Consider the following 17,178-nt stretch of genomic DNA (forward strand, 5'->3'; position numbering starts at 1 on the left):
ATACCCAATAATGACGAAGCAAAAACATGTTTTTAGAAATTGTTGAAAAAAATAAAAATGGGAAAATATCACCCTAAAAAATATTTTAAATCCATTTTAGAATAAGGTAATGTAACAAATAGTGGAAAAAGTAAAGGGGTCTGAATACTTTCTGAATGTACTGTATATACAGTACAATGCAAAATACAATATAATATACAATACAGAATACAATACAATATATACACAATAAAATACACAATATAATACACAGTATAATATAATACACAATACAGAATACAATACAATATATACACAATAAAATACACAATATAATACACAATATAATATAATACACAATATAATACACAGTATAATATAATACACAATACAGAATACAATACAATATATACACAATAAAATACACAATATAATATAATATAATACACAATACAGAATACAATACAATGCAAAATACAATATAATACACAATACAGAATACCATATATACACAATAAAATACACAATATAATATAATACACAATACAGAATACAATACAATATATACACAATATAATACTCAATACAGAATACAATACAATATATACACAATAAAATACACAATATATACACAATACAGAATACAATACAATATATACACAATACAATACACAATGCAATACAATACACAATACAATACACAATACAATACAATACACAATACAACACACAATACAACCCATAATAAACATAATACAACACTCCTCAGGGGTGCGTGCTCAGTCCCCTCCTGTACTCCCTGTTCACTCATGACTGCACTGCCAGGCACAACTCCAACACCATCATTAAGTTTGCCGATGACACAACAGTGGTAGGCCTGATCACTAACAACGATGAGACAGCATATAGGGAGGAGGTCAGAGACCTGGCCGTGTGGTACCAAGACAACAACCTCTCCCTCAATGTGATCAAGACAAAGGAGATGATTGTGGACTACAGGACAAGGAGGACTGAGCACTCCCCCATTCTCATGGACGGGGCTATAGTGGATAAGGTTGAGAGCTTCAAATTCCTTGGCGTCCACATTACCAACAAACTATCATGGTCCAAGCACACCAAGACAGTCGTGAAGAGGGCACGACAAAGCCTATTCCCCCTCAGGAGACTGAAAAGATTTGTCATGGCTCCTCAGATCCTCAAAAGGTTCTATAGCTGCACCATCGAGAGCATTCTGACTGGCTGCATCACCGCCTGTTATGGCAACTGCTCGGCCTCAGGCCGCAAGGCGCTACAGAGGGTAATGTGTTCGGCCCAGTATACCACCGGGGCCAAGCTTCCTGCCATCCAGGACCTCTATGCCAGGCGATGTCAGAGGAAGGCCCTAAAAATTGTCAAAGACTCCAGCCACCCTAGTCATAGACTGTTCTCTCCGTTGTACCAAGTCTAGTTCCCAAAGGCTTCTAGACAGCTTCTACCCCCAAGCCATTAGACTCCTGAACAGTTAATCAAATGGTTACCCAGACTATTTGCATTGTCCCCCCCCCTCTCTGTTTATTATCTGTGCATAGTCACTTTTATAACTCTACCTACATGTACATTTTAACTCAATTACCTCGACTAACCGGTACCCCCTGTATATAGCCTCCACATTGACTCTGTACCATAACACCCTGTATATAGCCTCCACATTGACTCTGTACCGTAATACCCTGTATATAGCCTCCACATTGACTCTGTACCGTAATATCCTGTATATAGCCTCCACATTGACTCTGTACCATAACACCCAGTATATAGCCTCCACATTGACTCTGTACCGTAATACCCTGTATATAGCCTCCACATTGACTCTGTACCGTAATACCCTGTATATAGCCTCCACATTGACTCTGTACCGTAATACCCTGTATATAACCTCCACATTGACTCTGTACCGTAACACCCTGTATATAGCCTCCACATTGACTCTGTACCGTAATACCCTGTATATAGCCTCCACATTGACTCTGTACCGGTACCCCCTGTATATAGCCTCCACATTGACTCTGTACCGTAATACCCTGTATATAGCCTCCACATTGACTCTGTACCGTAATACCCTGTATATAGCCTCCACATTGACTCTGTACCGTAATACCCTGTATATAGCCTCCACATGGACTCTGTACCGTAATACCCTGTATATAGCCTCCACATTGACTCTGTACCGTAATACCCTGTATATAGCCTCCACATTAACTCTGTACCGTAACACCCTGTATATAGCCTCCACATTGACTCTGTACCGTAACACCCTGTATATAGCCTCCACATTGACTCTGTACCGTAACACCCTGTATATAGCCTCCACATTGACTCTGTACCGTAATACCCTGTATATAGCCTCCACATTGACTCTGTACCGTAATACCCTGTATATAGCCTCCACATTGACTCTGTACCGTAATACCCTGTATATAGTCCCGTTATTGTTATTTACTGATGTTCTTTAATTACTAGTTATTCTTATCTCACTCTTTGTTAGGTATATTCTTAAAACGTCATTGCTGGTTAAGGGCTTGTCAGTCAGCATTTCACTGTAAGGTCTACTACACCTGTTGCATTCAGCATTTCACTGTAAGGTCTACTACACCTGTTGTATTCAGCATTTCACTGTAAGGTCTACCTACACCTGTTGTATTCAGCATTTCACTGTGAGGTCTACTACACCTGTTGTATTCAGCATTTCACTGTGAGGTCTACTACACCTGTTGTATTCAGCATTTCACTGTAAGGTCTACTACACCTGTTGCATTCAGCATTTCACTGTAAGGTCTACTACACCTGTTGTATTCAGCATTTCACTGTAAGGTCTACTACACCTGTTGCATTCAGCATTTCACTGTAAGGTCTACTACACCTGTTGTATTCAGCATTTCACTGTAAGGTCTACTACACCTGTTGTATTCAGCATTTCACTGTAAGGTCTACTACACCTGTTGTATTCAGCATTTCACTGTGAGGTCTACTACACCTGTTGTATTCAGCATTTCACTGTGAGGTCTACTACACCTGTTGTATTCAGCATTTCACTGTAAAGTCTACTACACCTGTTGTATTCAGCATTTCACTGTAAAGTCTACTACACCTGTTGTATTCAGCATTTCACTGTGAGGTCTACTACACCTGTTGTATTCAGCATTTCACTGTGAGGTCTACTACACCTGTTGTATTCAGCATTTCACTGTAAGGTCTACTACACCTGTTGTATTCAGCATTTCACTGTAAGGTCTACTACACCTGTTGTATTCAGCATTTCACTGTAAGGTCTACACTTGTTGTATTCAGCATTTCACTGTAAGGTCTACACCTCTTGTATTTGGCGCTTGTGAAAAATACATTTGGATTTGATTTGATTTGAATACAAAATACAAAACAATATAATACAATACACAATACAATATAATACAATACAATACACAATACAATATAATACAATATAATACAATACAATTAAATACATAATATACTACAATATACAATACATAATATACTACAATACACAATACAATACATAATATACTACAATACACAATACAATACATAATATACTATAATACACAATACATAATACAATATACAATACAATATAGAATACAATACATAATATACTACAATACACAATACAATACATAATATACTACAATACACAATACAATACATAATATATGTAACGGTTTTCTTTAGGTGAAGGAGAGGCGGACCAAAATGCAGCGTGGTGGTTATTCATGTTTTAATTTATAATGAAGAAAACTATACATGAATAAACTAAGAAAACAATAAACGTGAGAAAACCTAAAACAGTCCTATCTGGTGCAAACACAGAGACAGGAACAATCACCCACGAAACACTCAAAGAATATGGCTGCCTAAATATGGTTCCCAATCAGAGACAACGATAAACACCTGCCTCTGATTGAGAACCACTCCAGACAGCCATAGACTATGCTAGATACCCCTACTATAATACAAACCCAATACCTAACAAAAACCCCAAGACAAAACACACCACATACAAAACCCATGTCACACCCTGGCCTGACCAAATTAATAAAGAAAACACAAAATACTAAGACCAGGGCGTGACAATATACTACACTACACAATACAATGCATAATATACTACAATACACAATACAATGCATAATATACTACAATACACAATACAATACATAATATACTACAATACACAATACAATACATAATATACTACAATATAGAATACAATGCATCATCTATTACAATACACAATACACAATACAATACATAATATACTACAATACACAATGCAATACATAATATACTACAATACACAATACAATACATAATATACTACAATACACAATACATAATACAATATACAATACAATATAGAATACAATACATAATATACTACAATACACAATGCAATACATAATATACTACAATACACAATACATAATACAATATAGAATACAATATAGAATACAATACATAATATACTACAATACACAATGCAATACATAATATACTACAATACACAATACATAATACAATATACAATACAATATAGAATTCAATACATAATATACTACAACCGACAATACAATACACAAACAATACATAATATACTACAATACACAATACAATACATAATATACTACAATATACAATACAATACACAATACAATACATAATATACTACAATATACAGTACAATACACAATACAATACATAATATACTACAATATACAGTACAGTACACAATACAATACATAATATACTACAATATACAGTACAATACACAATACAATACATAATATACTACAATACACAATACAATACAAATACAATACATAATATACTACAATATACAATACAATACACAATACAATACATAATATACTACAATATGCAGTACAATACACAATACAATACACAATACAATACATAATATTCTACAATATACAATACATAATATACCACAATATACAATACAATACATAATATACTACAATACACAATACAATACATAATATACTACAATACACAATACAATACATAATATACTACAATACACAATACAATACATAATATACTACAATACACAATACAATACATAATATACTACAATACACAATACATAATACAATATACAATACAATATAGAATACAATACATCATATACTACAATACACAATACAATACATAATATACTACAATACACAATACAATACACAATACATTACATAATATACTACAATACACAATACATAATACAATATACAATACAATATAGAATACAATACATAATATACTACAATACACAATGCAATACATAATATACTACAATACACAATACATACTACAATATACAATACAATATAGAATACAATACATAATATACTACAATACACAATACAATACATAATATACTACAATACACAATACAATACATAATATACACAATACAATACATAATATACTACAATACACAATACATAATACTATATACAATACAATATAGAATACAATACATAATATACTACAATACACAATACAATACATAATATACTACAATACACAATACAATACATAATATACTACAATACACAATACATAATACAATATACAATACAATATAGAATACAATACATAATATACTACAATACACAATGCAATACATAATATACTACAATACACAATGTATTACTACAATATACAATACAATACACAATACAATACATAATATACTACAATATACAGTACAATACACAATACAATACATAATATACTACAATATACAATACAATACACAAACTATTCATAATATACTACAATATACAATACAATACACAATACAATACATAATATACTACAATATACAGTACAATACACAATACAATACATACTATTCTACAATATACAATACATAATATACCACAATATACAATACATAATATATTACAATATACAATACATAATACAATATACAATACAATATAGAATACAATACATAATATACTACAATACACAATACATAATACAATATACAATACAATATAGAATATAATACATAATATACTACAATACACAATACAATACATAATATACTACAATACACAATACAATACATAATATATTACAATATACAATACATAATACAATATACAATACAATATAGAATACAATACATAATATACTACAATACACAATACATAATACAATATACAATACAATATAGAACACAATACATAATATACTACAATACACAATACAATACATAATATACTACAATACACAATACATAATACAATATACAATACAATATAGAATACAATACATAATATACTATAATACACAATACGATACATAATATACTACATGTAAGAGGTGAGTAACTGTCTGCAGGGAAATCAGGCGCAGGAGAGCAGACAGAGGTAACAACCGGAGCAGTTTATTTAGGCAAAACAAACTGCACCCAGAAACAACAAAAAACAGGTTGAAATAACCCGTCGCAGAAAATACACATACACTTTACAACAAACAATTCCACACACAGACATGGGGGGGGGAACAGAGGGTTATATACACGTCACGTAATGAGGAAATGTAAACCAGGTGTGTGGGAAAACAAGACAAAACAAATGGAAAATGAAAGCTCGATCAGCGATGGCTAGAAGACCGGCGACATCGACCGCCAAACGCCGCCTGAACAAGGAGAGGAACCGACTTCGGCGGATGTCGTAACACTACAATATAATGAAGTACTACTTTAGTAAAGTACAAAAGTAAAAAATACTTTAAAGTACTACTTAAGTCGTTTTTGGGGGGTATCTGTACTTTACTGTATATATATGTTTGGCAACTGTAATTCACTACGTTCCTAAAGAAAATAAAGTACTTTTTACTCCATACTGTTTCGCAGCTAGGAGTGGTGGGTGCGGACTCAGGCGAAGAGAGCAGAGGGTTTAGGGGTTTGCCCTATTTATTCCAGTAAGAATAAGGTCATGCCAACAGCGACAGGCGAAAATAAAGACCAACCCAAAACAGGACACCAAACAGTCCAAAAAATATCCAACGACAACCACAAACAGAACAAGAAACAAGCCGGAACAAAAGCCCAAAACGAGAAACAGGTGAAAACAATAAGACATAACCAACAGAAAAGGAAAATGGAATGGGTGGCAGCTAGTAGACCGGTGACGACGACCGCCGAGTGCCGCCCGAACAGGAAGAGGAGCCACCTTCGGTGGAAGTCGTGACACATACATTTTCCCTGACACCCAATTGTGCTCGTTACATTTTGACAGGCAAATGGTCCAATTCACACACTTCTCAAGAGAAGCTCACTAAACAGAGAACATCCCTGGTCATCTCTACTGCCTCTGATCTGGTGGACTCACTAAACAGAGAACACCCCTGGTCATCCCTACTGCCTCTGATCTGGTGGACTCACTAAACAGAGAACATCCCTGGTCATCTCTACTGCCTCTGATCTGGAGGACTCACTAAACAGAGAACATCCCTGGTCATCCCTACTGCCTCTGATCTGACGGACTCACTAAACAGAGAACATCCCTGGTCATCCCTACTGCCTCTGATCTGGTGGACTCACGAAACAGAGAACATCCCTGGTAATCTCTACTGCCTCTGATCTGGTAGACTCACTAAAACAGAGAACATCCCTGGTCATCCCTACTGCCTCTGATCTGGAGGACTCACTAAACAGAGAACATCCCTGGTAATCTCTACTGCCTCTGATCTGGTAGACTCACTAAAACAGAGAACATCCCTGGTCATCTCTACTGCCTCTGATCTGGAGGACTCACTAAACAGAGAACATCCCTGGTCATCTCTACTGCCTCTGATCTGACGGACTCACTAAACAGGGAACATCCCTGGTCATCTCTACTGCCTCTGATCTGGAGGACTCACTAAGCAGAGAACATCCCTGGTCATCTCTACTGCCTCTGATCTGGAGGATTCACTAAACAGAGAACATCCCTGGTCATCTCTACTGCCTCTGATCTGGAGGACTCACTAAACAGAGAACATCCCTGGTCATCTCTACTGCCTCTGATCTGGTGGACTCACTAAACAGAGAACATCCCTGGTCATCTCTACTGCCTCTGATCTGGAGGATTCACTAAACAGAGAACATCCCTGGTCATCCCTACTGCCTCTGATCTGGTGGACTCACTAAACAGAGAACATCCCTGGTCATCCCTACTGCCTCTGATCTGGTGGACTCACTAAACAGAGAACACCCCTGGTCATCCCTACTGCCTCTGATCTGGTGGACTCACTAAACAGAGAACATCCCTGGTCATCTCTACTGCCTCTGATCTGGTGGACTCACTAAACACATATGCTTTGTTTGTAAATTATGTCTTAGTGTTGAAATGTGCCCCTGACTATCTGTAAATAAATTTAAAAAACTATAAAATTGTGCATTATGGTTTGCTTAACATAAGGAAGTTGAAATGGTCCATAATTTTACTTATATTTTTGAAACTTAAGTACATTTTAGCGATTCCATTCGATACTTAAGTATATTTAAGTATATTTAAAACCAAATACTTTCAGACTTCTCCTCATGTAGTATTTTACTGGCTGACTTTCACTTTTACATTACTCATTTTATATTAATGTATCTTTACTTTAACTCAAGTATGACGATTGAGTACTTTTTCCACCACTGAATATAATACACAATACAATATAATACAATATAGTACACAATACAATATATTACAATATTATACACAATACAATATAATACAATATAGTACACAATACAATATATTACAATATTATACATAATAAAATATAATACACAAGACAATATACAATACAATACACAATACAATACACAATACAATATAATACAATATAATATACAATACAATATATTACAATATTATACACAATACAATACACAATACAATATAATACAACACAATACAATACTCAATACAATATAATACAATACAATATAATACAACACAATACAATACTCATACAATATAATACACAATATAATATAATACAATCTATTTAAGTGATAACGCCCTTGAAGCCGGTGTTTGGAGGATACATTGGCATGGGTGTTGTTAGGCCCGAGACAAAGTCCATGGCCGGCAAACCGTGCCAATATATCCCTTTCATTTTCCATTTGTTTTGTCTTGTTTTCCCACACACCTGGTTAACATTAGCATGGTCAATGGCCGGCAAACCGTGCCAATATATCCTCCAAACACCGGCTTCGAGGGCGTTATCACTTAGATAGATTGTATTGTATTGTATTGTTTATTGTATTGTATTGTGCATTGTATTGTGTTGTATTATATTGTATTATATTGTATTGTATTGTGTTGTATTATATTGTATTGTGTATTGTATTGTGTTGTATTATATTGTATTGTATTGTGTATTATATTGTATTGTGTATTGTGTATTATATTATATTGTGTATTGTATTGTATTGTTTATTGTATTGTATAGTGTATTGTATTGTGTTGTATTATATTGTATTGTGTTTTGTATTGTGTATTATATTGTCTTGTGTATTATATTTTATTATGTATAATATTGTAATATATTGTATTGTGTATAATATTGTATTATATTGTATTGTGTATAATATTGTAATATATTGTATTGTGTACTATATTGTATTATATTGTATTGTGTATTATATTCAGTGGTGGAAAAAGTACTCAATCGTCATACTTGAGTTAAAGTAAAAGATACCTTAATATAAAATGACTCAAGTAAAAGTGAAAGTCACCCAGTAAAATACTACTTAAGGAGAAGTCTGAAAGTATTTGGTTTTAAATATACTAAATGGAATCGCTAAAATGTACTTAAGTTTCAAAAATATAAGTAAAATGATGGACCATTTCAACTTCCATCAACTGGTTGCCAACATATTCAAATAATGATTTACACATTTACACAAAACCGTTATCTTTATTAATGTATTGATACCATTTCATCATTCCATAAGATATTTCTGTTTAGCAACTTTAATTCACTACGTTCCTAAAGAAAATACGTACTTTTTACTCCATACTGTTACGCAGCTAGGAGTGGTGGTAAGAACACCTTTTTGATTTTATTTTTTATATAGACTTTCACAAATCTGGAGTTGCTACCCAAGCCGACTGGTCATACGTTCTATCAGTTGGGTCGCCAGAGATGCGACCCAGTCGTTCAGTCTTTAGGTTCTGCATCTATGGACGCGACCCAGTCGTTCAGTCTTTAGGTTCTGTATCTATGGACACGACCCAGTCGTTCAGTCTTTAGGTTCTGTATCTATGGACGCGACCCAGTCGTTCAGTCTTTAGGTTCTGTATCTATGGACCCAGTTGTTCAGTTTTTGGTTCTGTATCTATGGACGCGACACAGTCGTTCAGTCTTTAGGTTCTGTATCTATGGACCCAGTTGTTCAGTTTTTGGTTCTGTATCTATGGACGCGACACAGTCGTTCAGTCTTTAGGTTCTCTATCTATGGACGCGACCCAGTTGTTCAGTTTTTGGTTCTGTATCTATGGACGCGACACAGTCGTTCATTCTAAATGTTCCATTGCCATACTGGCTGGCAACGTTCTTATCCCTTGCTTGCTAGCTAGCCAACAATGGCTAACTTACAGTCACGTCAAACATTGCAGCCAGAATAACAACAAATTAGATGCATTTGCGTTTGTTTAAGCTGTTTTCTAGTGACATTTATTTGAATAAATCCAGAACAATGAGCTAATGAGGCGTGATTTCGCCTGGCATAGAAAATGTTCTCTCTAGTCAGGACACTGTTGTTAAGAGGAGCTAGCCAACAACAAAGATAACACAATCACTTCCAACTGAAGCTGGAAAGACTGCAAACTAGCTGCACTTCATTCTGTTTGACCTGTTTTCTATTGATAGTACTATGTCAATATATCAATAAAAATGATGCTGATTCATGATTTCAACTGGCTGAGAATAGCTGCATGCTTCTCTGTCTCGTCCCGGCTCCCGTTCATTAGGTTAACATTTGAATATTGAAACAATGTTGCAAATGTCGGAGAGATTTATACAAATCCCCAAGGTTGAAAACTAAATGTTACTCTAAAGGAAATGTGAGATAATGTCTAGTTGCTTTTTATAATGGAGATCAAGTTTATAAATTGCCTGGCTGGGCTGATGAGACAGTGGATTGCGCAGTCAGATGGAACAGAGTAAAGAGGCATTTTAACATCATAGATTTAGCCGGTGGTAACTTGTGGAATAGACACCGGCTGGAATGCGGTTTTAACCAATCAGTATTCAGGATTAGACCCACCCGTTGTATAATACACAATACACAACACTATATAATACAGTATACTACACAATACAATATCAGACAAAATACAATATAACAAAAAATCTAATATAATACACAATACAATATAATATACAATATAATACAATACATTATTATACACAATACAATATCATACACAATACAATACAGCAATACAATACACTGTACAATATAAGACACAATACACGATACAATATAATACACACTACAATATAACACACAATACAATAAAATACACAATATAATACAATACACAATACAATAAAATACACAATATAATACAATACACAATACAATATAATATACAATACACAATACAATATATTACACAATACAATATAATATACAATACACAATACAATATATTACACAATACAATATAATACACAATATAATACAATAACCAATACAATACATTACTATACACAATACAATATAATACACAATACAATACACGGTACAATATAAGACACGCAATACAAAACAATACAATAGAAAACAATACAATATGATATAATACAACACAATAGATTACACACACCAATCAAACACTCGGATGTGTGATGAACTGCTGATGAAGGCTTCATCATTACATTGTTATTTGGGTTGAAGCAAGTCCACTCAGTCCAAGGGCATGGCAATGTTACCAGTTCCCCTCTGTTTAGCACTCTGTGTGTGTGTGTGTGTGTGTGTGTGTGTGTGTGTGTGTGTGTGTGTGTGTATGTGTGTGTGTGTGTGTGTGTGTGTGTGTGTGTGTGCGTGTGTGCGTGCGTGTGTGTGCTCTCTCTCTCTTAACAACAACCAACCAGTGGACCACTGACTGACAGACAGCCACAAAAGGACGCCATCATCACAAACCTTATTTGGCCCTGTGGTCTTGTGTTCACCTCTCCCCAGTCCCCTCCAGGGAGCGAGTCAGAACTGACAGCACAGTGACCACATCACAGACGTCATGTCATTTAAATTAATGAGCATTTTGGGGGGGGGGGGGTTATTGTCTCTCTACATCAGGGACAGAAACATGTATGCAATGGTGCTCTCTTGTGGCGGCAACAGGGAAGGAGTATTGAAATGAACGGGAGTTTACTCTGGGCAGTCAAGAGACAAGGACATTTCTCTATGGCACACACAGTTTGTTGCCTGGCTACCCAGACTCCATGCTCCCCAGCTTGTAGTGCATGCCACAAAGTTAGTGTGCTTCTAAATATGGTTTAGGTCAACATAAGGATAAGACAGGGTGTATTCTACATAAAGATAAGACAGAGGGTATTATACATAAAGATAAGACAGGGGGATAAGACAGGGGATATTCTACATAAAGATAAGACAGGGGGATAAGACAGGGGATAGTCTACATAAAGATAAGACAGGGGATAGTCTACATAAAGATAAGACAGAGGGTATTCTGCATAAAGATAAGACAGAGGGTATTCTACATAAAGATAAGACAGGGGATATTCTACATAAGGATAAGACAGGGTGTATTCTACATAAGGATAAGAAAGGGTGTATTCTACATAAGGATAAGACAGGGGGTATTCTACATAAAGATAAGACAGGGGGTATTCTACATAAGGATAAGACAGGGTGTATTCTACATAAGGATAAGACAGGGGGTATTCTACATAAAGATAAGACAGAGGGTATTCTACATAAAGATAAGACAGGGGGATAAGACAGGGGATATTCTACATAAAGATAAGACAGGGGGATAAGACAGGGGATAGTCTACATAAAGATAAGACAGGGGATAGTCTACATAAAGATAAGACAGAGGGTATTCTGCATAAAGATAAGACAGAGGGTATTCTACATAAAGATAAGACAGGGGATATTCTACATAAGGATAAGACAGGGTGTATTCTACATAAGGATAAGAAAGGGTGTATTCTACATAAGGATAAGACAGGGGGTATTCTACATAAAGATAAGACAGGGGGTATTCTACATAAGGATAAGACAGGGTGTATTCTACATAAGGATAAGACAGGGGGTATTCTACATAAAGATAAGACAGGGGATATTCTACATAAAGATAAGACAGGGGATATTCTACATAAGGATAAGCCAGGGGGATAAGACAGGGGATATTCTACATAAAGATAAGACAGGGTGTATTCTACATAAGGATAAGAAAGGGTGTATTCTACATAAGGATAAGACAGGGGGTATTCTACATAAAGATAAGACAGGGGGTATTCTACATAAGGATAAGACAGGGTGTATTCTACATAAGGATAAGACAGGGGGTATTCTACATAAAGATAAGACAGAGGGTATTCTACATAAAGATAAGACAGGGGGATAAGACAGGGGATATTCTACATAAAGATAAGACAGGGGGATAAGACAGGGGATAGTCTACATAAAGATAAGACAGGGGATAGTCTACATAAAGATAAGACAGAGGGTATTCTGCATAAAGATAAGACAGAGGGTATTCTACATAAAGATAAGACAGGGGATATTCTACATAAGGATAAGACAGGGTGTATTCTACATAAGGATAAGAAAGGGTGTATTCTACATAAGGATAAGACAGGGGGTATTCTACATAAAGATAAGACAGGGGGTATTCTACATAAGGATAAGACAGGGTGTATTCTACATAAGGATAAGACAGGGGGTATTCTACATAAAGATAAGACAGGGGATATTCTACATAAAGATAAGACAGGGGATATTCTACATAAGGATAAGCCAGGGGGATAAGACAGGGGATATTCTACATAAAGATAAGACAGGGTGTATTCTACAGAAAGATAAGACAGGGGGTATTCTACATAAGGATAAGACAGGGGGTATTCTACAGAAAGATAAGACAGGGGGTATTCTACATAAAGATAAGACAGGGGGTATTCTACATAAGGATAAGACAGGGTGTATTCTACATAAAGATAAGACAGGGTGTATTCTACATAAGGATAAGACAGGGGGATAAGACAGGGGATATTCTACATAAAGATAAGACAGGGGGTATTCTACATAAAGATAAGACAGGGTGTATTCTACAGAAAGATAAGACAGGGTGTATTCTACATAAGGATAAGACAGGGTGTATTCTACATAAGGATAAGACAGGGGGTATTCTACATAAAGATAAGACAGGGGGTATTCTACATAAGGATAAGACAGGGTGTATTCTACATAAGGATAAGACAGGGGGTATTCTACATAAAGATAAGACAAGGGATATTCTACATAAGGATAAGCCAGGGGGATAAGACAGGGGATATTCTACATAAAGATAAGACAGGGTGTATTCTACAGAAAGATAAGACAGGGGGTATTCTACATAAGGATAAGACAGGGGGTATTCTACAGAAAGATAAGACAGGGGGTATTCTACATAAAGATAAGACAGGGGGTATTCTACATAAGGATAAGACAGGGTGTATTCTACATAAAGATAAGACAGGGTGTATTCTACATAAGGATAAGACAGGGGGATAAGACAGGGGATATTCTACATAAAGATAAGACAGGGGGTATTCTACATAAAGATAAGACAGGGTGTATTCTACAGAAAGATACGACAGGGGGTATTCTACATAAGGATAAGACAGGGGGTATTCTACATAAGGATAAGACAGGGGCTATTCTACATAAAGATAAGACAGGGTATATTCTACATGAATATAAAACAGGGGTATATTCTACATAGGCACCTTGCCTTCACACAAAATCAGTTCAACTACTTGGGCTAGGCTAATACACTCACTGAATCCATTTGTCTGTTAAATGCGATTCCATGTTTTCCATCTCTCCTCCTGTCCTTCTCTCCTCCTCTCTCCTCCGTCTCTCCTCCTCTCGCTCCAACTCTCTTTACTCTTTCTCCTCACTTCTTTATTATCCACAACTCTTGGAGGGTGATGTTCAATGATTGGCTAGTTGGGGAATCGGAGATTGGAAGCTTGCATTTCTAATCGGTGTTCATGTTTAGCCTACACCTTGCACACCCACTGAGCCGAGAGGACGGACAGAGTGCGAGGAGCGTGAAAGGGCTGGAGCTCGGAGTTAATAACCGTTGGCAGTAGCAGCGGACCGAGACGACCGAAACAAAGTCGATACTTTTTTCTTTTTTTTACGGATTTAACGGGCGAAATTGGCTAGTGTTCAAAGTAGGGTCTAGAGGAGACGCACCCGTCAAGCATTTTTCGTCTTCGTACTTGATTTCTGTATTATTACTCCGTGTCAGATGTTGAAATATATGGAGCTCTGGCCGATATACGAAACTTTCTTCTTTCTTCTGACTTGTCCTGTCAGCGCTTCTTCCATGGTTCGCCTTTTACCCGGACGCGAAGGGAGTTGGAAGCGATAATATACTGTTCCATCAAGTTGTTAATGTTGTTAATCCGGAGTTATTGGTGTTTTGGGGGGTCTTCTCTGAGATTTACTGTATTGGAGAAACTCATAACAAGAAATAACATTTTAAGTTTATTTTATTCCAAGGGCGAAAGGATTTTATTTGTTTATTCCATGTTGGTTTATTTATTCCAGTAACCTAAACTACGTGTAGCCTATATTTTACGGGACACATTGAAGAGAGTGGAGGGGCGACATCCACGGCATCGAGAGCACCTGGGACGTATCGCCGTGGCGTAACCCGGTAAAGATGCTCTCTGTTCGGATGCAGCGTGACCAGGGACTCGGTCGTCTACTGGTTCTCCTTGTTCTCACCAGTGGATATCTCGTCTCCGATGCTGGTAAAGAAAGCTTTCTAACGTTACCTTAATAACGCGGGCTATGTGGGGCTTTCACTGGACTGTGTTGGGGAGGGAAAATGACTGTCAATCATAACAACAATGCATTGTATTCCTATGGCCCATAGGCCATATGAAATGCGCAGCATAGATTGTTTCGACACTTTATACACAGATCGCCTTGTTACCTGTGCCCTGCCCTGCCCTGCACTGTCCTGATAGAGAAAGCTATCAACACGCACGCTCGGCGTGAGACCAATCCCGTAGGAATCGAACATTTTACTATTTGTATTTTCTTCGCTATGTAGCAATATACGATCTATAATATTGTCATAACACAATGGACAATGAATTGCACATATTTTATTTACAAATATGATTCAATCCTTGTGGGATTAGGTGGTAGTCTATGGAATAAAAATGTGTTGTGGACTATTACATATTCTAGTTACCCCTACAATTCTAGTTGACACTACAAACATTATTTTAGAAATACCCAGTCCTTGAAGATAATATTTTCGATTTTCCGTATAAGAGGAACAACTTCGTTTGAAAAGCTCTTGGAATGTAATAAAACTAAGCAAATGTCTGGTCAAATAGAGACGAAAGGCCTATTGGAACAGTCACATTCACGTTTACAAGATTCCATCATACAATGACGTTTGCTTAGGCATTATTTTTCATCATTTTATTTCCGCCTTAGTCTTTCTTGTGTCTCCTGAATTTTGAACAGGCCCTACCACCACGCATGGTTTCGACTGCGGACATAGATAGGCTACTAGGGTGCCCATCCCCTCCTCTCTACTCATAACTGAGAGAAACATGATGAATCAGACAACAGAGAGAGAGTTTTTAAAAATGTTGTTTTTTCTTATTCTTACTTTTGTTTATTGTTTATTTCACTTGCTTTGGCAATGTAAACACCTGTTTCCCATGCCAATAAAGCCCCTTCGAATTGAATTGAATTGAATTGAGAGAGAGTTGTGTTTTTGAGCAGCCTGAGCCTCCCGGTGTGAAGGGAGTAATTAAGCTTTAGCTCGATGCCTTCTTGGCCTCCCTCCCTCTCCCTCTCTCTCTCTCTTATTCTCCAAAAGAGAAGAAGAAAAAGAACCAGCCTAACTTGTAACA

General features: G+C 36.1%; 1 protein-coding gene across 1 annotated transcript in view; it reads left to right on the plus strand.

Annotated features, from left to right (window-relative positions):
• Window positions 1-15,207: 15,207 nt before the first annotated feature.
• The window catches only part of LOC109885215 (netrin receptor UNC5B-like), a 98,962-nt gene continuing 96,991 nt past the window's right edge, over window positions 15,208-17,178 (plus strand). The window contains 1 exon segment of the mRNA XM_031799984.1: window positions 15,208-16,053. Coding sequence (XP_031655844.1) covers window positions 15,963-16,053 — 91 coding nt within the window. The 5' untranslated portion in view covers window positions 15,208-15,962.

Source organism: Oncorhynchus kisutch, linkage group LG20 (genome assembly GCF_002021735.2).
Source record: "Oncorhynchus kisutch isolate 150728-3 linkage group LG20, Okis_V2, whole genome shotgun sequence".
Taxonomy (NCBI): domain Eukaryota; kingdom Metazoa; phylum Chordata; class Actinopteri; order Salmoniformes; family Salmonidae; genus Oncorhynchus; species Oncorhynchus kisutch.